General features: G+C 36.9%; 1 protein-coding gene across 1 annotated transcript; it reads left to right on the top strand.

Moving 5' to 3' along the window:
* The first annotated feature begins 7,760 nt into the window (after positions 1-7,760).
* Positions 7,761-21,229, top strand: LOC134845454 (uncharacterized). The gene is made up of 4 exons (XM_063862345.1): positions 7,761-11,164; positions 11,349-11,545; positions 18,856-19,450; positions 19,600-21,229. The coding sequence occupies exons 3-4, from the start codon at positions 18,862-18,864 to the stop codon at positions 20,619-20,621; spliced, it is 1,611 nt and encodes a 536-aa protein (XP_063718415.1). The 5' UTR covers positions 7,761-11,164; positions 11,349-11,545; positions 18,856-18,861; the 3' UTR covers positions 20,622-21,229.
* Positions 21,230-24,884: the final 3,655 nt, after the last annotated feature.

The following is a 24,884-nucleotide window of genomic DNA, read 5'->3' as shown; positions in this document are numbered from 1 at the left end:
CGGAATGCTGGACAGCAAACATATCCGATATTAAAGCAATTGAGAGTTATTTCGAATATCTTGTTACAAACAATCTTCTGCCGCCTATGTATTTTCAGGTACTAAAGGATCTTCTCCTCTACCGGAAGATTCTGGATGGGAAATACAACGTATCCTTCGAAAATTTGTACAGTATTAACGAGAACTCACGAACGAAGAAGATTACATTGCCTAGAATCATCGCTGAAGTTCAACGACAGGATTTTTGGTATCGTACGGGATACAGAATCAATCACATACAACATTTCATCGACTTCTTCAACAGCTCAAATCTGAAAAGTGTTCTTTTGGACATGATGTGGAGTTATTTCAAGAGAAATTGGCACTATTCAAATTAATGCTCGTGGATCTACATATGTATTTGCAACAGTTGTCGACAAAATCCATGGAAACTATAGGGAGAAATCCCTGCAGCTCAAGCTGCGAATTCTTCATAATAATAATAATAAAGATTTGAACAAGCAGACTGACAGTAAGTTAGTTACGGCAGATGTAGTCATCAAAAAAGCTATTGACGAATTGAACTCCGTTGAAGAGAGTGATGTTTTTGATGAAAAGTAAGACTGAGCTCGCAGTAGGCGTCCTCAAGTTCACTGAGTTGAAAAATTTGGGTTTTAGAGGGTAAATCCAAATCTTGCCGAATAGTATAATTTCAAATTGCTTTAACGGGTTTGAATTTGAGTTTCTATGTAATTAAAACGTTATGAAGGTTATTTAAAAGAACGAGTGTTTTATCATTGTTGATGGTATAAGTTAGAAGGACATAAAGTTGATGAAAAAAACTAAAATTTCAAATTTAAGGTTTCTAGACTTAGCTAATTTGCTTTACTAATCAGTTGCAACAAATTTTATCTCAAATACTGGTATGGTCCTGTATTTGGTTAAGGTTAATTTACAGTTATTTAGTTAAAAAATTAATTTGAGTAAGTGTTAAGACACAATTTTTTCTGGGATCACAATTTAAAGTTTTTTCAATAGGAACTTTTTAAAAATTGATAGAAATTGATTGAAGAGTGAAAGACTAAGTGAATTTTTTCCAAAATGAGATATAACCTCAAAAAAGTTAATGTCTCACTTATACAAAGTAAAAAAAATAGAGTTGTGGTCCGGTTGAATGGAATCAACTGAGCTGAAAAATGAACAAAAGAGATTATTTCAAGCGTGATTGAATAGCCATCCAAGATAGAATGATTTCTCGCGGTGGTTTTTTTCCTTTTCTCTGAGAGAAGGAACGAAGAAACACCAATGAATTGATGAGTTGTCTTTCTCTAAATCATACTCAACTAGCTAAATCAAAATTTCCTAGTTTTTTCTGGGAGTCAGATATTCATAACTGCTCGAATAGCTAATTTTTCATATCCATGTCGCTGACCAATTTTATCACGTATCTTTGTCCCAGTAGCAGGATCAAAATAAAAATCTTTGCTGCCAGTTTTTTTTTGTAACTTTCGTTTTTTGACTACACATTTTGTTTGAATATAAACAGAAATTATTTACTATTTAGAGAGCAGTTTCTAATGGTAGAATTTAAAAAAAGGAAATGTTGCTCGATTTGGATAAGTCTTGTCCAGTCACATTGTCGGAGGATCACTACAAAAAAGTTCATATTAATTGAATAATGATAAAAATGAGGGTCCGTTTTCAAAAATCATGCTTCCTTTTTCCCACTCTTTCTTGCGTCAGATGAGATTCGCTGTTGCACAGTGTGCAAAATGATGGCGTCTGTTTATTGAGTGGGCCCAATTATCTTCCAATGTCAGGTTGTTCTTAATGAGGTAATTTATTTTACCCGATCTTCAGATCCGGGATATTCTTGGCAAATATCTTAATAGTATTCAATATCATAGAAGTCCGCTTATTCATCTTAGCACCATGATTCGTTTCTGTTTACATTAGGATACTCTTCTTTTCCTGCTGCGTGCCCACGAAATAATAAATATTGTGTGAATTTGTATTCAAGTTTTGACTTCGTTGTGTAAAAATTGTATGCGTTTCCAGAGATACTTCCGAGTCTCGTGTTTTTCTCGCGGTTGTTGGGGATACAAGGAATTGCTGATTTTGCAATTGTCTTTCTCCCCTGTACCAACCTGTATATATCATCGAGCCTATGCAGCTGAAATGTTGTTGTCGTATCTGAGCATTACTTTCTTGTGTTCAGAGGGGATTCTACTGACGAATTGTTGATTCCGCGATGAAAAAAAATTTCGAAAAAGAATGATTGCGGGAGTAAAAGTGGCCGCCTCAATAAAGTTTATTTAGCCTAATTTCAGCATAATTTAAACGAAGGTGAACCAAATACAAGCTTACAGAGTAATTGTTGAAAAGGGGTAATTTTAAATTGATTGATGTAGTTTTCAAATGGACTATCATTGCGAATTTTTTTTTTTTTTGATTAAAAAAATTGGTCCAAAGATTGTTTCTTTTTTACTACCTTAGCGAGTTTATTAATACGAACTTTCGTTGATTTCTAATTTTACTCGCAAATTAAAAAGTTCATTAAAAGTTTTACGTTTGCTATAATCACGATTGGTGGCACTTTTGCTATAATCACGATCTGTAGCATTGGAAATTTCATAGCCGTGAAATTCTTTTAACATAATTGTGCTTGCGATTAGCAAGCGTTAGCAAACTGGAAGATAGACTTTTTTCTAAACAATAGTTTAACAAAATCAGTTGAATCGCTTGCTGACTATGCTGGTGACTGATATGCTAAATTTCTTGAAAATCCAAATTTAACACAACGGATTTTGCTTGCGCTGTAGACATTTTCATTGTAGTTGCAAGTGTTGTGCATTCTAATTTCAGGGGGACTTGTAGTTTTTTATACAATCAAAGCTTGTGTTATAGTATGAAATTTCTTTTTTTCCAACCTAAGTCGCAAATATTGTTGCGACGCAAATATTATTGGGAAAAATTGTGTTCACTTTGAAAGTGGTCACTTTGAAAGTGTTCACTTTGATCAATAAACAGCTAATAAGTGTACAGCCAATGCTAAGGATATTAACACAGACTATTATATTATAAATAGCACTTTAGCTTCAAGGTATCATGGATCTGTAGCGTAGAGGTAGGGAATGAGGCCAGCAACTAAATAAGAGGATTCGAACCTGGGCAGGGTCGGATGTTTTTATTGAATTTTTTCGTATACTAGCTAAAATGCGTCCGCTCTATAAATTGAGGTATTGGTAATTTTTTTTCAGATTGACTCGTACTGCTAATGCGTCATAAATGGCTTTCATCACTGAGCGATTATGTAGATTCATAATTGGCGTGCGTCATAGGAAATTTTGTATGCGAAGTGCTAAAAAATTACTTCATAAAATCTTTATTTTTTCGGTTCAATTGCTTTCAGCTCAAAGGTTTTTGGCTTAGTTGCCACTTCGCTGATTGTTTTTGTGCTGTTAACAACTTTCCTTGTAGTTATAAGGTGCAAGTTTTTTCCATTAATGTTTAAGGTGGGACTTCAAACGTTTTTTTTTTATAAAATCAGATTTTCGGCTCAATTTGTGTCTGCTCAAAGATTGTCGGTTTTTTTTTCGTTAAGTTTGTTCCGTTGTTGCTGATTTAAAACACTTCTATCTAGACATATGAAATTTTATATGACCTAGTTTTCGTCAAAAATTTTCATTTTTGTTTGTGTTTATCGCAATTGGTGCGAAATTCTGCTTCGCTTCTGTGTATAATGTTCAAGTTTTCTTGTCTTGATCGAAATGCAATCACAATGTTTTGCTTTAGCTTCAATCTGATGTGGTAGTTGATTACGAGTCTGAAAGAGTTTTCTCATGAGTCCGTCAATTATGTGATAATATTTATCTCCGGTAATTTTTCATATTGATTTGTGTTAGATATTGATTTAAGTTTTAAAGTATGCGAGATAAATTCCGTTTTTTTTTGCGCGCTGAATGTCAGATAAGTGGGATGCGGCATCGGTTTTTATGTGATAGGATGCTTTATTGGTCAGAAAAGTTGCAAAGAGTGACCATCTCTGTCTTCATGTGGTGATGATGTAATTATTTTGATGCTAGTGTTTGTCTTGTGTTTGTTGTTGGAAATTAATTCTGATTTATCCCTGACTTTTATTTTTTTCAATCAATCTGTGTTTTTTCGGGTTTTTATTGCAAAGAGTTTCTTCACGGTTTTCAGCATAGAAGGAACCCATGGCTCGTGATAATTATTTTTCAGCAGAATTGCTTTTTCGTAGTTTTTATTGGCCCAGTTGCTTCTTTAGGCTATTTGTAAATCGAGTGTAAATCGAGAATTTCTTGAAAGCTCTGGTTTTGGTGTTAAAATCTTTTGGTTGGGTTAAATAGGGCTGTTTGAAGCTTGTAAGCACCTTCTGCCTCATGACATTCTTGTTTGTTGTAGTTAAAAATTTGTTTATAGATATTTTTGCTACATATAAATACACAAAGACAATCTCAGACAAATGCTTGGATATGAGGCAGTTGGAAAGACATTAGACTCTATTTCCAACGTCAATAGAGTGCATTTTTCAAAGTTTTCTATTTGCATTTCAAAGCTCGCGTTTTTTGTTCCGACCATTGAAAATGAAAAAGAACTTTGCATTCGGGTGTGTTTTAGTTTTGTTCTTTTTAATCCAATTTTTTGTTCTCTACACAACATCAGGTACCACAAATAATCATCGAACTGGGTCGAGTGATGTATTATATTAAAGCGTCAAGGAAAAGTGCTTTGAAGTTTTTGACTTTTCGTCTAATTTCGAGCGAGTGGGCAGGCTTATTTAACTAATTATGCTTAACTTAAGACTCGAAATTTTTTTTCAAGTATAGTTAGTTTTTGGAGGTTGTAGTGCCATATTAGGAATCAAAATCTTCAGAAATTTGTTTTGCGATTTTTGTTTTTCAAGTAATTTTTCTACAAAAACTGTTTTCCCATTTGCTTGTTTCACTATGACTGTCGAATACGCCTAAGTTCTACTTTTCTTTCAGTTCCTTGTATCACACCGCACAAAAAAACTACACGAATATGTCAATAATACGACACTAATAACGACACTAACTTTTTTATGCATTTTTGAAAGACTATAATCATAACATTCTGTGCTACGTGCACAGTAATTGGCTGAACTTGTTGTTTTTCTGCTTTGGTTGACGAAGTGCTGGTTTGCCATTTTGGTCAATGTGTTTTCTCTTGCAATCAGGTAAAAGACTTTTTCCCCGTAAATAACTTTGTTCAGGGACTTATCTCCTAGATCCTGGATTTATCGATCTAGTGTGCTTTTCTGTTGCAACACATTTTGAGCATGTTAGTGTTTTAAATCTCTGGCCTATTCGATTTTTTTTATGATGGTTGTAGTTTTACCCACTCGATTTGTTAAAGTTTCATTTAAATTTTTTTGGACTTTCGGCTTATTTTGTATCTGCTTAGTGGCCATTTGCCTTTATTTGATCGGCGAAATCTTTTTGTTGTGTACGCGAGTGTGTGTTCTGAGTGGAATAGTTTTTGTTTGGTTGCGAATCTATCTATCTATACTATATTGGAATGCTAGTGACAGCTATCTCCCATGTTTAAGCATAATATTTTTGCATGCTTAACGAAAGAATTTTTGCACGTTTAAGCTATATCGTACATTGCAATGGTTAATTTTTTTTCGATTTTCCAGTTTGAATCCAGTGGTTATTCCACCGAGTTTAAAATAAGCAGCCCCATAGTGGTACGCTGTCAGCATTCCCCAAGGGGTTGCGAATTTGGCCTCCAGTTAAGAATGCTCAAATCCTTTTAGTGTATGAGTGCGACGATTTTTGTGATTTTTTTTTCAAAATTTTCAGAAAACAGAAATAATAAAATAATTTACAAAACATGAAATCCCCAACCCTGTAGTTGGGTGCTGTCAGAGTATTCTCGAGGATTGCGAATCTTGTCTCCAAATGTGACGGCTCAAATCCTTGTAGTTTCCGAGATATGATGTTTTTGTGATTTTTTTTAAATTTTCAGAAAACTTAAACGAAATTTTTTTCTTCAAAATTTCACGTTCTCAGGCATGTATTTGGGGACTATCAGAGTACTCTCAGGGGTTGCGAAACTTGCTTCCAATTATGACTGCTCCAATCCTTGTAGTTTTTGAGATATGACTTTTTTGTAATTTTTTCAAAAAATTTTCAGAAAACTTAAACGAAGTTTTTTTTTAAAAATTTCAAATTCTCAAACATGTAGTTGGGTGCTATCAGAGTACTCTCAGGGGTTGCGAACCTTGCCTCCAATTATGACTGCTCAAATCCTTGTAGTTTTTGAGATATGATGTTTTTTGTGTTTTTTTTTTCAAAAATTTTCAGAAAACACATTAAAAAATATTTTAGAAAACTTGAAATTCACAAGCCTTTAGTTGGGTGCTGTCAGAGTAGTCTCTAGGATTGCGAATCTTGTCGCCAAATGTGACGGCTGAAATTCTCGAGATATGACGTTTGTGATTTTTCAAAAAAATTTTCAGAAAACTTAAACGAAATTTTTTTGTTCAAAATGTCAAATTCTCAACCCTGTAGTTGGGGCTATCAGTGTTCTCAGGGGTATCGAACCTTGCCTCCAATTATGACTGCTCAAATCCTTGTAGTTTTCGAGATATGAGCTTTTTGTGATTTTTTTCAAAAAATTTTCAGGAAACTTTAACGATAATTTTTTCTTCAAAATTTGAACTTCCCTACCCTGTAGTTGGGGGCTGTCAGAGTACTCCTTGCCTCCAATTATGACAGCTCAAATCTTTACAGTTTTCGAGATGTCGTTTTTTTGTGATTTTTTGAAAAAATTTTCAGGAAACTTCAACGACATTTTTTTCTTCAAATTTCAAATTCTCAACCATGTAGTTGGGTACTGCCAGGGTATTCTCAGTCGTTGCGAATACGACTACCTCCAAATATGACTACTTAAATGTTTGTAGCTCTCGAGATTTGACGTTTTCGGGATTTGACGGAAAATTGGAATTAAAAAAGTTTATAAAGTTTGAAATTACCAACCCTGTAATTAGGTGCTGTCAGAGCACTTTAAAAGCCTGCAGATCTGGTTTCCAATATATATGTGGTTTTTCATGAGTTGTCAAAAATTCGAAGCACCGGAGGTGCGTTTTACGCTAGTATTGTTGAATTTTTCTTTCGGCAGGAAAAGATTCTGCTCATATATTTTCGGCTTTGTTATGGATTGGTAAGATTGTACCGATACTAATTTTTCATCTTTTGACCGGGCATGTTTTCAAAACTATCTTTATTCAATTTGGTTGCTATTTTTTTACTGATGGTTTTTCGGCTTTTTGATTTCCCAAAAAGTTTAGGTTCGGTTTGTTTCTCAAAATGTGTGTACCCCTTTTGCATTCAGTATGTAAATGACCCTCATGGATACTATTTGGGAAGTACATGTGTTTTTCAAATAAGATTTTGCCGAAAAATTTTGGTTGATTTTCTGCGTTTTGAATGTCGGCTTATTTACCTTATTTTTCGATAAAATTTACGAGACCGATAAGGTTTTGAGCTCAAATTTCGAATGCTCAAAATCAACCCCCCTTGGAACTCATTAAAATAACTCAAAATACAATTAAAATAAAAAGCTTTTGATTTAATTTGTTTTTTGTTTTTCTAGTTCTTTCTTCAACGGTAACATCGTCCGAATTCCTGTTTGCCAGTTCTTGAGTGCTTTGATGTTATAATCATGTACTTAATCATGAATCGCAAGTAGTGGAAAGCTCAGCCTCCGCTTTGTCTCTGTAAATTGATTATAACAACAATGAATTCAATTTTGAAAGCTTGTGTTTAGAAGTTTTTGCAAATTTTGATAATTAATGGTTGAAGTCTATAATAGTCTGACAGCATATTCTGTCTCATTCCTATTGCAAAGGAGTCATTTTGGGCATCGTTGGTATCCTTTCTGAATCAATTAGATTCCAAATGAGGCGAAGTGCTTTCGTCAATATCTGAGACGTCAAATAACACTCGATGACCAGTGGGTTCATGGGTACACTCAGCACTTGCAGAAGCTCTGAGCATCAAACTGATTATTTTAACGGTCATTGTGGACTGCGATGAAACAAATGATTAGTTCTCCTCTTTAAAATTTTGGTCAAACTGGCCTCGGTAAGTTGGGTGAGACGTGACATGGGAAATGTGAATAGCTGCAACCTATATCTCCTTAAGAGTTTACACTTAGCCTCGTGCTGCGATAATGTTAATTCCATTTCCTGTTCAGTCTATGTAGAAATTTTGCTCAAGCCATTCGCAATAGGAGTCGAAATATTTCCATTTAGTGTACCTTTTCCAGTAGGAGCATAGACCATACGGTGGGTTGGATAAGCAAGCTTGTTTATTGGCTTGTATTTTTTTCTATCTTGTTGGCGGTCATTTCGTGGTCTAGTGTTGTTAGTGCTAATGTGTAATAGTTGATCAGGTGATGATGCTCGTCTACTATGGTATAGCGAAGAAGCAGCACATTTTAATCCTAACTGTTAGGCTATTATTGAGCAACCAACCTTAGTGCGGTAGCGGCCGGTCACAGCCACAACAGAGCACGGCATCAACTTAGCTGTAAGTCAACTCGACGCCACAATTGTTGACTGTGAGCGAGCGAAATGCAATAAAACAGGAGACAACGCTGTTCCCCTCCGCACTGCTCTGATGCTGCTGCTGCTCTGCTGTCGCTGTATCGTATGTTGAAAAAGAAGAAAACGATAAACAAAGGCGGCTAGGAGCAGTGCGGGGATTTATGCGAAATGAGGTATTGTAAAATGGTACAATTTTCCTTCTATTTGTCTGCTGACTATTGCGCGCATTTCGCCGTTTTTTATTTCGCTCCATTTTGTATTTGGCAGGGAAACGGATTAGTCGAATTAGAAACGTGCAACTCTTACATTCATAAACTCACTCCCGTCCCATTGCCCCGTTGACAAACGCTGAAAAAAGGATTTTGAGGTATATACAGCATATTGCTACATCAACAAACAACCTGGCAAAAAGAAGCGAAATCAGAAATAAGTGAGCCCAGCACAGCTAAACACCTCCCTGAACGACCACTCTTCTCGCGAGCATGGTTAACCAACTGTTGCATTGAATCACGAGAAGAGACGTGAACGGACAACTACTGAAGTCTTCATGTTAATGTTGATTCATTTGGTGCACGTACTTAGCATCAACAAGTCACCTTTGAGTTGCTGAATTTGAACCAGATTCACAGTATAAGTTATCGAACTCTTTGTCTTTTTTGTGCTTCGCTGTACTGTCTTCGTGTTACAATCTGTTTATTTTTGGATCATTGTTGTATTCGCTGGCTCTTCTCTTTGTATTCAGATTCGAATGGTACTCTGCCACAGTAGAGATTGCGTGTCGTCTAATAAGCAATCATGACCAGTATTTGCTTACTTTTACCATCCAACATTTCTCGATACTGATGATGCCATCATGGCAAAACTAAATATTAAAAATGGCCCTTAAAGTCGCGACTTGTAGCACGAGCTACAGACATGCCAAAATACACAAATTAATCTAACTAAAAAAAAAATTTTGCATCGAATTGTTAACTAGATGAGAATTTTATGATAAAACTTATCAGATATTTATAACTAACTTGGGCTCATAATAGCTTTGGCGTATTCGTTATTTTGTCTCAGCTGAAAAAATTATGTGCAGTGATCTAACAATTTTTGACTTGAAGTCGTTATTTGTCTTGCGACTGTGGCAGCACAATTTTTTAATAGTTCGCTAGCCAAAGTCGAATGATGTTTTACTACCATCGCAATTTGACCAACCTTTATCGATATTGAGGCACACGTACGAGCATTGCCAAATGTGAGCAGTGATTCAAGACTAGTGGTTAGTTTCATCTATAGATTAACTTATATTTTTGCTAAACTATCTGCCGAAAAAAACACGTAGCATTGAAGCATTGAGCAGGCCGTTTCGTTTTGCTGGTTTCGTTGTGTGTCGTCTACTCTTTTATTTATCATTCTTAATTATTGTGTTCAATTTCACCGTGTGCTATTGTTCTGATTTATCTCATCTGGCACTTTCGTGATACCACTGTCGAATAGTAGAGTTGATACTTCTCCAGTAGCTGCAGAACTACTCGTGGTCTGTTGAAAGTCGAAAAAGCACCAAGGTACATTTGGTCTTCAGCCATTCTGTTGGCGGCGTGAAATTGAAATATATTTGTTTTTACCACGCTTAAGCATTGCTCTATCATATAATACTCTTTGGTCTGATCTGGACATAACCGCATAACTCAGCGCAGCGCTAGTTCATTTTTGTCGTTTTTGGTCGTGTCGACGAATATGTTTCAACTTGCTTAATCTTGGCCACTAAATTGCGAGTCACGTTTGAAAAATTGAGCATACCTTTGATTGATCTCTTATTTGGCTATTTTGTTTTATCAACATAATTCAGCAATTTTCATAGCAATTTCAATTAATATTTGGAATTTTTCATTTATTTCTCATCAAGCAGAAACACATTTTCTTTAAATTTACCTGGCGTATTTGCTATCATTAATTCCTTTAACATATCTCCGAAACATTATCAAAACTCAAAACCGATATATTGTATCCAAATCTAGCTTCACCAGCAGCAAGTATATTGCCATCAATATCATCAGTAAAAATATCAATTCCTACAAATATTTAAACAGCTATTTTGCCAAATTAATTTTGAAATTATTTTTGGCGCGTCTTTCCAATATCGGCTCCCTTTACATATCTAGCTTACCGTTTAAACCAACCATATCATATAATCTCGTTTCCTAAGTTTAAATTTTAATTCCGAATGCAAATTGAACATTCGGAACTCGGTCGCCTTGAATGCAAAAGAAAAACTTTTTAGATAGGCAAATTGAAAGAAATCTAAAATCTATCTTATAAAGTGCGAAATTGTATAAGAACAATATATAATCAATTAGCGTGGTGCAGATTTAGTTTGCATAATCTCAAGTATATCAACATTGCTGGCCCCTATTTCATTTCGGATTGATTCTGCTTCAAGTTAGTTGATCAATTGAAATTTTGGTTTTAATTGAGTCTAGTAAGACCTGCTTTGTTCGTGGCTCCTCTGCAAAGGAGGCTTATTGTCTTTTTATTTGGACACTATTACATCTGCACGACACTCCTGGAGAACTGTGGCTGCTATCTTTTACCTGCAATTGAGTAAGTAGTATTTCTTTTCTTCCTCTAATTTCGAGGGCAATCGAAGGGTCAATTTTACAGCCACTCTGGAAATTCTATGCAAACATAAACATTATAATTCTCAATAGTAATTGGGCGTTCTCTTGTTGCGTCAATAGTCTACTGCAACAAAGATATCGATTTTTTTTGTAATATTTTGTTTTAGGAACCCAAACCAGAATCATTTCATCCTGCTGTCGTCAAAACAACGTCCTTGTACAATCTCAAAAATAGACCAGCAGCATAATCGCTAGTTTTGTCAAGAGGCTCAGATTTTCTGCACTTCTGTTCCACTGCTCAGCCGAGAATCACCGCAATTAAGTCCCATCCAAACTGGCCGTCACAGCCGACATTCAGCAGCTGGTAAGCAGTCGCCCTACTTTTCTTCCCTCTGTCGCTAGCTGCACATTTTTTCTATTTTAATGTGGCAGCTAGCAGTGGCTATTTTCTGTCAGTTGTCCCGTCAATACCAACTACCAACCACATCCTAAACTTTGTTAAGTCCCCGTATACAAGTCATTGAAAAATTTCTTCTGTAGCTTGGAAAAAAATTGGGAATCTTTTCAACTATCCCCCCCCCTTTACAAAAGGGTATGGGAATATTCGTAACTAGGTTTTGAATTCGCATATGCTTAACCGTTGAATTGTTTCATTACTGGGGTGGCAATTCGTTTCTAGGTACCAGGTACCAAAAGGGGAAATAGTTTAAGACCTCCAAAATTGGCTACCCAAGGGGGTTATCTTTCCGACTAGGAAGCAAAATCAGTGTTTTTGTTTTTGTTTGGCAACAATGATGCATGATTCTTGCAAAAAAAGAGGAAAACTTGCCAGGCCAATGCGGCTTGTTACGCTACTGCCAAATTATTTGGGCGTTATTGGCTGAAATAAGTAAGAATATTTTTTTGGAGGCGGAGCAATAAGCAGAATGGTCCAAGTGCAGAAAGGGTCTAAGAGCAAAAAACGGAAAAATGTTGTTTTTATGGGCTAATTTATGAAAACAACTACTAGAATTGTCAATACTACATATGAAATGAATAAATTATACTTAAATTGGGTAATTTCGTCAAATTTATTGTACAAAGAAATTTCAAAAATTTTGATTAACGTTCCCAATTTATGTGTAATATAGTCTTTTCAGTGGTTATATTGAGGATTCTAAAACTTGCTTTTACCGAAAAGCTCGTATAATTCAATATTTCTTTGTTTTTTCTGCTCTTAGACATTTTCTGCTTTTTAACCATTCTGCTAATTGACCGGCCACCAGGAGTCGGAACAAAAAGCAAAATGATTTAAGATAAGAAAGGGCTTAGGAGCAGAAAAGCCGAAAAATATTGTTTTTCATGGGCTAATCTATGAAATAAACTACTAAAATTGTTAATACTACAAATGAAATGAAAAAATGATACTTAAATTGGGTAATTTCATCAAGTTTATTTTGAGAGAAATTTGAAAAATCTTGATTAATATTCACAATATGTGTAATATAGTCTTTTCAGAGGTAATATTGAGTATTCTAAAACATTATTTACCGAAAAGCTCTTATAATTCAATATTTTTTTTGTTTTTCTGCTCTTGGACGGGAAGGGTTCTCATACTGGAGGGACCGAATGCTTGAAAAATTCCAACCAATCAAAATCGCTAAGCGTTCCTATTGGCTAAATGCTTTTCTCATAAAATTGACGTCAATATTGAGAGAAAATGTTAATAAAATAATTATAATAGATGCAGATAGAATAGGTGCAGATAAAAAAATTTGTTTTTTGTTTTTCCATTTTCCAATTTATGCGTAATGTAGTCTTTTCAGTAGTAATATTGAGGATTCTGAAATATAATTTACCGAAAAGCTCATATAATTCAATATTCTTTTGTTTTTCTGCTCTTGGATCTTTTTGCTCTTAGACCATTCTGCGCATTAACTGGCCACCGAAATTTCCTTGTTTACCTCTTGGTTCTCTATCTCTGAATATTGCAGTTGTTTCACCCAAATAATTGCGCGGTGCGTATTCACAGGTCCCAAAAGAAAAATCAGTGCCATAGGTCCTAAATTAAAAAAGCAGTCGCTTAAGTCCCAAATCTTTTCAATTCGTCAAAAGGCTAAATTAGCCGAGTCTCGGTTTAAGGTCGCCTAAATTCTGTTAGCAAGCTCGCAACACATGGCGCGGCTGTCACTATTCTGCAGCTTGAGTTTATGCTGCTTGAACAGTAAACAACTAATCCATAAGTTCGTTGGCTCAATTTTCAACCAATAGAATTCAAGATGGTAAATTTTGGAACTTATGCGACTGTTTTTTTTTTATTTCGGGAGCTATGAATATTGGTATCTTTCACCAATTGCGCAACTATGGTCCTCATTTCGATCAGAGTATAGCAGATGTGTGCATGTCTTGTCTTGACATAAAATCTGTCTCTTGTCTTCATTTATAAAAGAGCCATGAAATATGGCGGCGTATCTCTTCTACAGAAGTTAAATATAGTGAACTTGGATATTATTTCACAGCATAGTCCTAGCATAATTGTTATTTCGCTTTCTCTGCTCATCAAACTATCATTGGGGGTTTAGAGAGCGCGAGAGATTGAACTATAACTGGGATCAATGGCACACTAATCACTATTGCAACAGAGCATGGCACAAGTCAAGTCTACATCTCAAGTTTGGCCACGTCTAATAAACAACAATTTACATTGTCGAAACAGTTGCTTTCATTGGTTCCATTTCATCAACCATAATTTGCTCAATAAGTGTACAGTAGCATTGACAGAGAAGACCTAACACGAAAATCAACAGGTCACCGGATTTCTCTGTACAATCTCCATTAAAATTGCTGGAATTGTCGAAAAAAGGTAAAAGCCGTGATCTGAGCTCATTTTTTCAATTAAAGACATAGATAGTTTGACAGCGGTCAAATAGTTATAGCTATCGACTGCTACATCCAATACACGACTGTTAGTTTTAGACGAAATCTTTCCCCATGCTCTAGAAATTGCAAAAGGTCACTTTTTCGGACAGTTTTTGAAGAGTAGTTACTACATTCACTTGCGAGAGGGGCAACTACACTTTTCTCATGTCAACAACTTTTATTACAAATCTGCGAGAAGTTGAACTTGTTTGATAATTGAACCCGAAATACTTCGCGAATTCTGGAGTTCCCTTAGGTCTGGAGTTCGGATCCCGGCAGTTCCTTGTTTTTTTTTTCAGTATGTATTTTTAATTATAGGATTTCCGTTTGTCTGCTCATTTTTTGTCTATTCGCTAGTTGCAAAGCTTTGCTTGTGTTCAGGGTCTGCAAATTGTATGCTACTTTCGAAAATATCAAGCTAACAGTTAACTAATGAAAAAATCATGTAATTTATATTAAATAATTCAACACAATAACAAGCATTAAGTTGGCTTCTGAGCTTCCCATACGTCAGACCAAGAATTGAGAAGCATCGCGCAAGTCCGGAGGAGGCGGGGCATGCGCCCACCATAGTCGAAGCAAGTGTCACTAACTTGGAGTTGAAACCCATTCGGCCACCGGCAACCCGCCAAGCTCCAGGAGACAACTCTTTGTAGCTTTCGGTGAAAAGATGATGTGAAGAATAAGGTGGGAAATTTGCCCAATACTTCGAGACATCAGAAGCAAAGTCGGGGTCACACTGGTTTCTGTACTCGGTTCCTTTTCAAACTTCGGTGGGCCCATTCTTGAGCCATTATATCGATGGGCCAGCAAGTTAACGGCCTAGAAAATTGGAAGAAAATCAGCACGACAAAATCAGCATTGGCATATACTCATCAGGGCATTTTAATGGTAGGTCCATCCAAATTTCAAACACGTCACCCTTGTTGGTTTCATCGCTTTGAAGCTTATCAAGCGAAATGACAATCGGTTTCAAAATTGCGGATCTTGTGCACCTCTTTTGATAGAAATTTCTTCCATGCATCTGTATAATGTGTCATACGCTTTGAGTGTTTTTTAAAAATATCACCGTCATATTTGACCTATGAGTCGTAAAATATTCAAATAAGCAAATCTGCAACTGAATTCCAGCGAGTTTCCACGGTCTCGGAATTTCAGCCGTTTTTGGCAGGGCTGACTCGGCGTAATGATTTCTGAGATGTTTCAACACTGACGTAATTTTGTTGATAAATGGCTTGGCTGTCCCGGATATGTCTTTTGCAACGAGGTTGATGGAATGGGCCTGACAGCCATGTGCATGGAAAAGGTTTTCAGGATGAGACACTGTCTCTCATCTACCAAATACACAAGAACAGTGACTCTCTCCTGATGTGTCGATGGTGTTGACCATAAACGTCCCCACAGAAGTTGTGATGGAAACTCACTGGGTCATTTGCGAGTGTCGACCACCCGTCTAGAGAACCAGAGTAGCATTGCAGTTGCGAAGTTGTTTTCGTTTTTTCTTTTTCCTGTGCAAAGTTTTCATCAAGAATAGGCCCAGGCCAGCTTATTTCGATTGGGTTTTCAAACTCTGGGTTTCAGTTGCTTTCTCAAACTCTTTGTTCTTCACTTGCAGAAACGACGTGTTGGAAGCAATAAAAAAGCGACAAATTTGCAGCTCAATTTCGTGTGCTTTGTCAGATGATGTCATTCCCAGAATGGTCTGTTTCAGGACGTTTCTCGGCATTCACTCCCCACGTCGTTCACATCAACTGCTGGCTTGCTTGCATGCTTCCCAGTGTTTTTTTTTCATTCGTTCAGGGTTGGCAACAAACGTTTCCCCGCAAGATTCACATTTCCCTCTCACCACACCGTCCACTTGTAATGGTGCCAAATATCGCTCTTTCTTCGTCCCATGGCCAAGCGGAATGATATTCAATCTGAAAACTGTTAAATGCGGTGGGTTTTCAGAAAAATACTGTTATATTGTGAGAAAAGTTGTTATACTGTTGTGGTTTTCTGAAAAGTACCCATATTTCTGAGAAATAGCTAACCTCACTGTTAAAAAAATTGAATAACATTGTAAGTTAAATTGAATGTTGAATAATAATGCTATATAACTTCCCAACCCTGCTTGTGTTGTGCTGCAACTGTTGTGAAGTTTAGTCCTATGTGTTCAGTTATCATTTAAAAGAGCGCGAATCGTTAAGAAAACTTTGTTAGGTTAGCCGTTTGATGTGCTAGAAGGACAAATTGTTTCGATCCAATAATTGAAGCCAAGAAATTCAAAATGATGAAAGAAACAACACTTAACTGATGCAACAATTTTCATCTTTCAAACTAAATGTACTATTGTTTTGCTTTGAAATCCGTGGTTTTTGAGTGTAAAAGAACGCAAAGTTTTTTTTTCAGGGAAAATTATAAAATTTGTTCGCTCAATTTTGATTTTTCGCGGTTTGATTTCTGATTTCTTTTTCAGTTCAGTGCATTTGCTTGTTAAGATGAGATCACTTTAAGACAAAAAGAGCCAATCATAAACAATTCTTGAACTTCAATGAGCTTTATCGTGATATATTTTTTTACTTCGAAATTCGAAAGTTGCAAATTGTTCTGCTCATATATCATCAAAATAGTGCCAAGCTTGCTGTTTCTATTTATTCAACTATCATGCTTGTACTTGTTTCAAATAATATTTTCTATAAAAGTTCGGTCATTTTATTGTTGAAATATTTTGGCACCCTGGATTTAAAGAGCTCAGTTAAATCTGTTTTAGAGAAGTAAAAATATCAAAAACGATCTCAGTACCGAAAATGCTTGGATAAATCATTATTGCAAATTTCGAATTCAAAAAGCAGACTAATATTTCTTTGTCCTTTTTTGATGTTTTTTTGTTTGATCATACAAGTTTGTTCAGAACAAAATCGTAAAAAATGTATTTATCTCCGTTGCTCAGTTGTCTGTGTCATTGAACAAAATGGCGACATTCATTTAAGTCGCTCATGTCTCTTTTCATTTCCAGAAAAGCTCACAATTTTTTCAAACTCATTTTTTTTCAATTTTGTTTGACTTTTTTCGTTTCAGGAAAGTCTTACAAGTTGTCCAAAGTCAAATACACTCTCCAATAGCGTCAGTGTAAATGGCGCTTAAAATCACGAAAACTCGTAGTTTCAAGTGGGTTTGAAATTTCCCAGCTGAATAATAATTACTTAATGCAGGGGCGGATCTAGGATTTTTTTGAGGGGGGGGGGGGGGGCGGATTTTCAAAAAATTTTCGAAACTTTTGACGACCTTTTTTTTTTTAGGTCGACCAATTTGATTTTCCGAGCTCTCCTAAAGCACTAAATAGTCCTCCCTGTTTTGGCCAAATTTTCTGCGCCGCAGGCTAATTTTTGATGAAAAAACAGGTCAAAAAAGCCGTTTTTAGGCACTTTTTGAAAAATTTTGACAAAAAAATTGCGTTTTTTTGGCGCATGCTCCCCCTCAAAGTTAGTATACATTGGCGTTTTTTTGGCGCATGCTCCCCCTCAAAGTTAGTTTACATTGGCTCCCCCTCAAAGTTAGTATACATTGGCTCAAGGTTAGTATACATTTAGAAAAATTTTAGGGTCGGTCGGCAAAAATGGATTTCTTAAAAAGTACAAGTACCAAAGGGGGGACCCCCCCCCCCCTAAATCCGCCCCTGACTTAATGCATGATCCAATTTTAAATTCTTGAAAAAAGTCATCATAAAACAGTTGAATTTCAAAGACCGAAAGACTATAATTTTTACAAGTGCTTAAATATTTTTCTGTCGGTTTTCGGAGTTCATTCCAACAGTCTGTTGGCTATGTTCATGTTTCTGTGACACATTCCCGTTCAATTCATATTGACACAAATCAGCTTGACTTTTGAACGGAATTGGACCTCGACATTAACAAATGTGAATTTCACTAGAGTTATTTCGCGGGTCCGGGTTTTCATTTTTGTTTGCATTTCGTTTCCCAAACTGTTTGAATTGGTGTGATAAACGTCTAAAGGACAAATTTGTATTCTGTTATGTAATATCTCGCAATCTTTTCGTGGCGCCACCTTCGAAATATGGTTGATGATTCTTTCTCTCTATCAGAAGTAGTTCACTTTTGGAATGCCAGCTCGGTTTCATTTGAAGCTAGCCAATCTAATTGAGGTGGAATGAATCCGCCACGTTGTGACTAGGAATTTTCCGATGGTATTCTCAAACACTATTGATAGTAAATAATTTAAATAGCGAATTCCGATGCAACAGATTAACTTAACTTATTGACTGAAAAGTATTTGCCCTGGAACAATTGATAGAAGTTGAAAAACAGACCAACTATTGGACCTAGAAAACTTGTTGCGTGCTCAAAACCCCGTAACATTTAACCACATTGGATCAAATAGTTGCTCGTCTCTTCTCGGAATAGTTTGGCCTTGTTAGCCCTGTATTGTGGTGGTCTTATATGCCTCTCGTCGGTCGATTTCAGATGGGGCGGTTCTGTTTATTAAACACGAGTCCACTTGTTTATGCCGACAAATAAGGAGTCCAATATAAACATCTCGCTAGACTTCTTTCGCGATAGATAGTATTCGAAACTTTGTTTAAGAATCAGTCGCTCTTGTGGTCTTATTTGTACCAGTTTTGCTATATTTATTTCTACAAAGCAACCATCTTTTCACATCTTGAGCACCTGTAATTAACTCGTGAAAGTTAACATAAACAAATCGATATAAATAGGAGGCGCATTTGCTGTCAACTAGTTACCAATGTATGCAATAGTTAACACGGGACTGCTTCAGCTCAAAATGGTGGGAATTGAGAACGGGTTCGACTCGCACCAGTTCAATCACCTTGGCAGCTCCGGAGGGGGAGTGTTGAAGAACAACCCGTTCGGTTTCCTCAACTCAGCAGCCTCGTCTCCTTCCAAGACGGGAGGCGGGGGGATCAACTTGAGCACGAATGAATATGAGCATCTGCTGGACACGAATTTAGAAGAGGAGGAGGAGGAGGTGGGACTGAACCTGACACAGCCTCACAAGCACGGCCAGGACGACCACGCTAACGGGCGAATTGAAGGGGACCACACAGGGTTCCGGAGGGATCTGCTGAGTCACGATGTCAATTCACAAGGCCATTGCAACAAATCAGGATCCAAAGAGGGGGCAAATGGAGTCGCAGCGGGCAGTGATTGTTCATCGTGCAACAGCTGCTCAACCAAGTCACGCCTGTATCTAAAGGGGGAGAAGACAGAGCTGACCATGGGGGAGAAGGAGAAGTTGCTCGAGTGTATCAAGGTACACGAGGTCATTTTCAACCCAGAACACCCCTCCAGGTCTGTCCGTGATCTGGTCACGTCCGCCTGGGAAGATGTCGCAGAGAAAACAGGATTTCCAGGTTTGTAAATACCTACCTACTCACACTTAGGAATGATGCCCAATTGCATTTGTGGAGGTCAGAGAAAGGTACTATCTAAAACCGTTCAATGTTCAATCATTTATCTATTAATTATTGGAAAAAAGCTAGTAAAAAGGGTGTTGTTTCAGTTGAACTTTGCAAGGAAGCCTGGCGCAAGATAAAACTAGCCTATCAGAACTCGCAGCGCCATGCACGCTCCAAAGTGAATGCAGACGGTAGTATACGGAAGCCATACTACTTGCACAAACAGATGACCTTCTACGAGCCCCACCTGAGGGCACGTGACGTCATGAATCAGCTGGTGAAAGTGGACCAACAGGCGGCACAGGAGAGAAACCAGAAAAATCACCAGTCTCCTGGAAGTACACCTTCCGCAAGTGTTTCGCCACAGCCGCAGCCCTTGAATCTTCAGAGCCAGACTTCACTGTCGTCTCCAGACTCGGTTTTGTCTCAGAGATCAAATGACGGATGCGAATCTCCTCTGGCACTGGACGCTCGAGTTTCAGCGACGACTTCTGAAGTCAACTATTCTCCAAATAACACATCCATGTCTTCCAGCTCGCCCTTTCTGTCGGGTGCAATCAGCGCATCTGAGTCGGCTTTCATTACGTCACTAGTGATGAAATCCATGCCACCAGTGGTCACTTCTTCGACCATATCATCTATCAACGACACCACTTTTCTGCCGTCACCGCCCCAGCCGGAGAACAGACTGCTGAAGCGGAAGCTGGAGCCAGACTTGTTCGTATCACAGCAGCCCAGTCTGACTGTTTCTAAGCAGCCCAACCTAGTCAGCCAAACAGGTCACTTGCCATTCAATGGTCACATCAGTCCGCCAGTAGAGAAGCCTCTGTTAAAATCTTCCTCCTCCTCTTCTCTTCTCCTCCCATCCGCCCCATTCATATCCCCTCTCTGCTCCTCCTATGCTCCCTCATCGGTGTCAGGTTACTCATCCCTGTCTCCGCCGAGCAAACAGTGCCCGCCTGTCAACACCGCAACCCCTCCCCCACTGGAAGTGGACGCAGACCTACAGTTCCTGCTTTCGCTGCACGCCGACATCAAAAGTCTCAACTTCAAGCAGAAGTTTGGCTTCAAGAGAAAGGTGTACTCTCTCATGGAAGAAATACTAAACAGCAGCGGCGAGAATTAGATCTCCTTTCAATAAACTCTTCGGACAAACTTTTGCACTCTTAATGAAAACATTGTAATACATGCCAGCCAAACAGCGCGATGAAAGCCAAGTTCTCGCCTTAAATTGATTGGAGCAACATAAGACTATCTTTCTGGTTTCTTAGTTGTAGCGCTGGCATCAGAGATTTGAAATTGGTGATAATTTCTTGTAAAAAGTTCTTTGAAAATTAATCATGTAAACTTGATTGAAGCTTGATGCTGATGTTACTTATGTACAGACTACTGCTGTTTCTTTTAGAGCGTATCCTAACTAAATATCTACCTCATATCAAACTACGATATCTTTTTCAGCTCATATCCACTCACAAGATCTTGTAAAATAATTCTAATTTCCAATTTCCCGGCCTTTTTAATTAGTAAAGAAGAAGAATGACCGTTTGCTGTGCATGTAGCAAAGGTGTCCCGACTGCAGCTACCACCCCAAAAGAAATCATTTTCTCTCTTGTAAATGTTCTTCTTTTGGGGGTACAAAGAGTGCAGAAACATTTACTAGATGCTTGAAAGATATAAAAGTTATTTATAATAGCCTTATTACCATAAAATATCTTAACCGGATGAGATGACCCAATTCAATCCTACTTCGCTCTAAACTAAGCTAAATAGCAACAAGGATAGCCGGCTACTGTGTTGCTCAGAATGTTCCGACCATAGTCTTTACGCTTGCGATTAGCAAGCGTTATCAAACTGGAAAGACTTTCGGGTTACCAACTTGTTAAACAGAATCACTTGTATCTTGTTTCATAATGAATTCAAACTTCTAAGCGTTCACGGTCAACTTAGCCTGGCGGTAACGAATTTACCTGGGGAGTCTAAGGTCCTGGGTTCGCATCTGACCAGGACCTGTTTGTTTTTCAAACGGGAAATCTTCGTTTCAAATGAAATTGTCGGCAAATTATTTGTCAGCTTATCTGTTGTCGGCTTAGTTGCCACAGCTTGGTATCGTTTTTCTTACAATTTGTAATTTTACTTGACTTGATTTCGTACTTCCTTCTTCGTTTTTTGTTTCGCTAAAAAATCTCAAACCAAATTGTTTTGGCCTATTTTTACCGGCTTAATGAATTATTTTGGGTCGTTTCAAGGGAAATACAATTTTAACGTTCCCCTCCGCACTTTTCAATTTGGTTGTTTGTTTACCAATCGCTTCGTTGGAATATTTTTTTTCATTATGGAAAATTATTTCCAAACCTATTGGAAAAGTATAGTTTTTCTCAGAAACTTCTACTGAATTTCAAGTGGTATCATTTGAAAAAGCGCCTACTCCCCTGTGTGCCTGTCCACTCTCCTACAGTCTCTTCTTACTTGACCCGTATTTCTACAACCTGCGAAAAAGTCTGTGTGGGAACACTTAAACCATACAGTGAGTTCAATGGAGGTAACCGGTTGTGAGAAGCTCCCCTGCATTAGCGGCCATTCACAAAGTTTTTGCGTAATGTAAGGAAAGGATCTAAACGGGAAACTAAAACTTGAGCATACGTGACAGTCATAGTAAAATAGCAAATTGATCTACAGTTTAGAAGTCAAATTTTGAAAATCATTTTTTTCTGAATTTTTTCATTCCAAAACAATCCAAAAAACAACTTTAATCGACTGAAACTAAACTTTCGCGGCTTGACTTGAGCATAAATAAGCTTTTGTAAGCCTGCTCGCCCACCTTTATTTGCCCGACTTCACACTAAAAATCAAAAATTTCAAATAGATTTTTCTCGACACAGAATTTTTTTTAAATGTAGTTCGAATCATGTCTTAAAGAGCTTTGGTATGATATGTCACTCCACCCCATGATTAATCGTTGTAATTGACTTTCTGTGGAAAAAGTTGATTAAAAGAAGATAAAATTAAACGACAGTCGAATACAAAGTTCATCATTTTCAACAAAAAAAGTATCACCAAAACCAACCATCAATTTTTTCTCGTTAAAAACTTCAGGGTTTCTTCAAGTTCACTGGTCCTGTTAATTTTCTTGTTTTGTTTTTTTTTCCAGCAGAACAATGAAATCATGTAACACCGTGGTTAAAGACAGGCCTAGAAGTGATCCCTTTTACAAACACGCAACTGTATAATTAAAACAGCCGAGAACACTATTTAAATAAATGTTTTTCTAAGATAAAAACTGAACATTTTTAATATACGCTCTTCTGAATCATCCAAGAGAACTGCCAATTCGTGATGAGTCATGGTTTTGTGAAATGTGAGTCTGTGTTTGTTCTTTGAATTTCTCTGCGAAATTTGACGTAATTACTTTTAAAATAGAAGATTGAGTTTTTTGAACCGTTTGTGCCAGGCATGGAGTTTCACTCGGTTCTTCTGCATTAGCGGGCTCTCACAAAGTGTTTTTGCCTAGTGTAATGAAAGGGTCCAAAGGAGAAACTAAAATTTGAGCATATTCGACAGTCATAGTAAAATAGGCAAATTGGTCTACAGTTTTTGCAGGAAAAAAATAGAAAGTCAAATTTCGAAAATCAATTTTTTTTGCTTTCTGAAGTTTTTCATTTCAAAAAAATACAAAAAAAAAACAATTTTACTTGTCTAAAAAAAATTTCCGGCTTGAATTGAGTTTAAATTGAACTTTGTAAGCCTGCTCGCTCGCCTTTATTTGCTCGAAATCACACTAAAAATCATAAATTCCAAAGAGATTTTTCTCGACACTGAGAAAAACTTTTTGAATGTACTTCAAATCACGTCTTTAAGAATTTTGATATAATTTGTCACTCCACCTTGTCCTATGCTTAATCTTAGTAAGTGATTTTACGTAGAAAAAAAATTGAAAAAAGAAGATAAAACTAAATGACAGTCGAATACAAAATTCACCAGTTTCAACCAAAAACCATCTCCAAAACCTACCATTCATTTTTTCTCGTTGAAAATTTCATGGTTTCTTCAAGTTCACTGTTCTTGTTATTTTGGTGTAATGTTTTTTCCAGCAGAACCTTGAAATCAAATAATCCCTTGTTTGAAAAGAGGTCTAGAAGTGATCACTTTTACAAACACTGAACTGTATAATTACAACCGCGTACAGCTACCACCCAAAGTTAATTATTTGCTCTCATGTAAATGTCCTCCAATAGGGGGTACATAGAGTGCAAAAACATTTTACTAGATGCTTGTAAGATGTAAAATTACTTTTAACAGCTTTTTTAACATAAAATGATTTAACCGGATGACATGATCCAGTTCAACCCTATTTCGCTCTAAACTAAGCTAAATAACAACAAGGATAGCCGGTTATTGTGTTGCTCAGAAAGTTCCGACCATAGTATTTACGCTTGCGATTAGCAAGCGTTATCAAACTGGAAATAATTTTTTCGGGTTAGCAACTTGTTAAGCAGAATCACTTTTATCTTGTTTCATAATGAATTCAAACTTCTATGCGTTCCCGTTCAACTTAGCCTGGAGGTAACGAATTTACCTCGGGATGCTAAGGCCCTGGGTTCGCATCTGATCATGACCTGCTTGTTTTTTTTTCAAACGGAGAATCTTCGTTCAAATAGAATTATCGGCCAATTATTTGTCTGCTTATCTGTTGTCGTCTTAGTTGCCACAGCTTGGTATCGTTTTTCTTTCAATTTGTAATTTTACTTACTTTGACTTCGTACTTCCTTCTTCAATTTTTTTGTTTCGCTAAAAAAATCTCAAACCAAATTGTTTCGGCCTATTTTTACCGGATTAATGTTTTACTTTGGGTCGTTTCATGGGAATTAAATTTTTAACATTGCCCTTCGCTTTTTTCAATTTGGTTGATGTTTACCAATTGCTTCGATTGATTTTTTTTACTATAGAAAATTATATCCAAATCTATTGGAAAAGTTTAGTTTTTCTCAGAAACTTCTACTGAATTTCAAGCGATATCAATTGAAAGAGCGCCTACTCCCCTGTGTGCTTGTCCACTCTCATTTTTACTTGACCGGTCTTTCTGCAGCCTGTGAAAAAGTTTGTGGGGGAAGACTTGAACCATATTGTTAATTTTTTGTTAGTTTGCTCGACAACTACCCCACTCAAGTTTGAGGTTTTGATTTCAATTTAAAAAATAATTATGAATAGCTCCTTGCCCTTAAGGAAGCTTTTTCTTGAACACTATCGTCTAAAATCTGATATAGTCAGTTCAATGGAGATAACCGGTGGTGAGAAGCTCCCCTGCATTAGCGGACACTCACAAAATTTTTGCGTAATGTAATGAAAGGATCTAAACGAGAAACTAAAACTTGAGCATAATTCACAGTCATAG

Source organism: Symsagittifera roscoffensis, chromosome 1 (genome assembly GCF_963678635.1).
Source record: "Symsagittifera roscoffensis chromosome 1, txSymRosc1.1, whole genome shotgun sequence".
In the NCBI taxonomy this organism is placed as follows: Eukaryota; Metazoa; Xenacoelomorpha; order Acoela; family Convolutidae; genus Symsagittifera; species Symsagittifera roscoffensis.
The sequence above is the reverse complement of the archived record's forward strand: the minus strand, read 5'-3'. Positions and strand labels throughout refer to the sequence as shown.

Excerpts from the sequence above, each read along its gene's own strand:
- LOC134845454 (XM_063862345.1), top strand. The coding sequence starts at position 18,862 with ATGGTGGGAATTGAGAACGGGTTCGACTCGCACCAGTTCAATCACCTT. Across the intron at positions 19,451-19,599 it reads AGAGAAAACAGGATTTCCAG|TTGAACTTTGCAAGGAAGCC; the intron begins GTTTGTAAATAC and ends GTGTTGTTTCAG.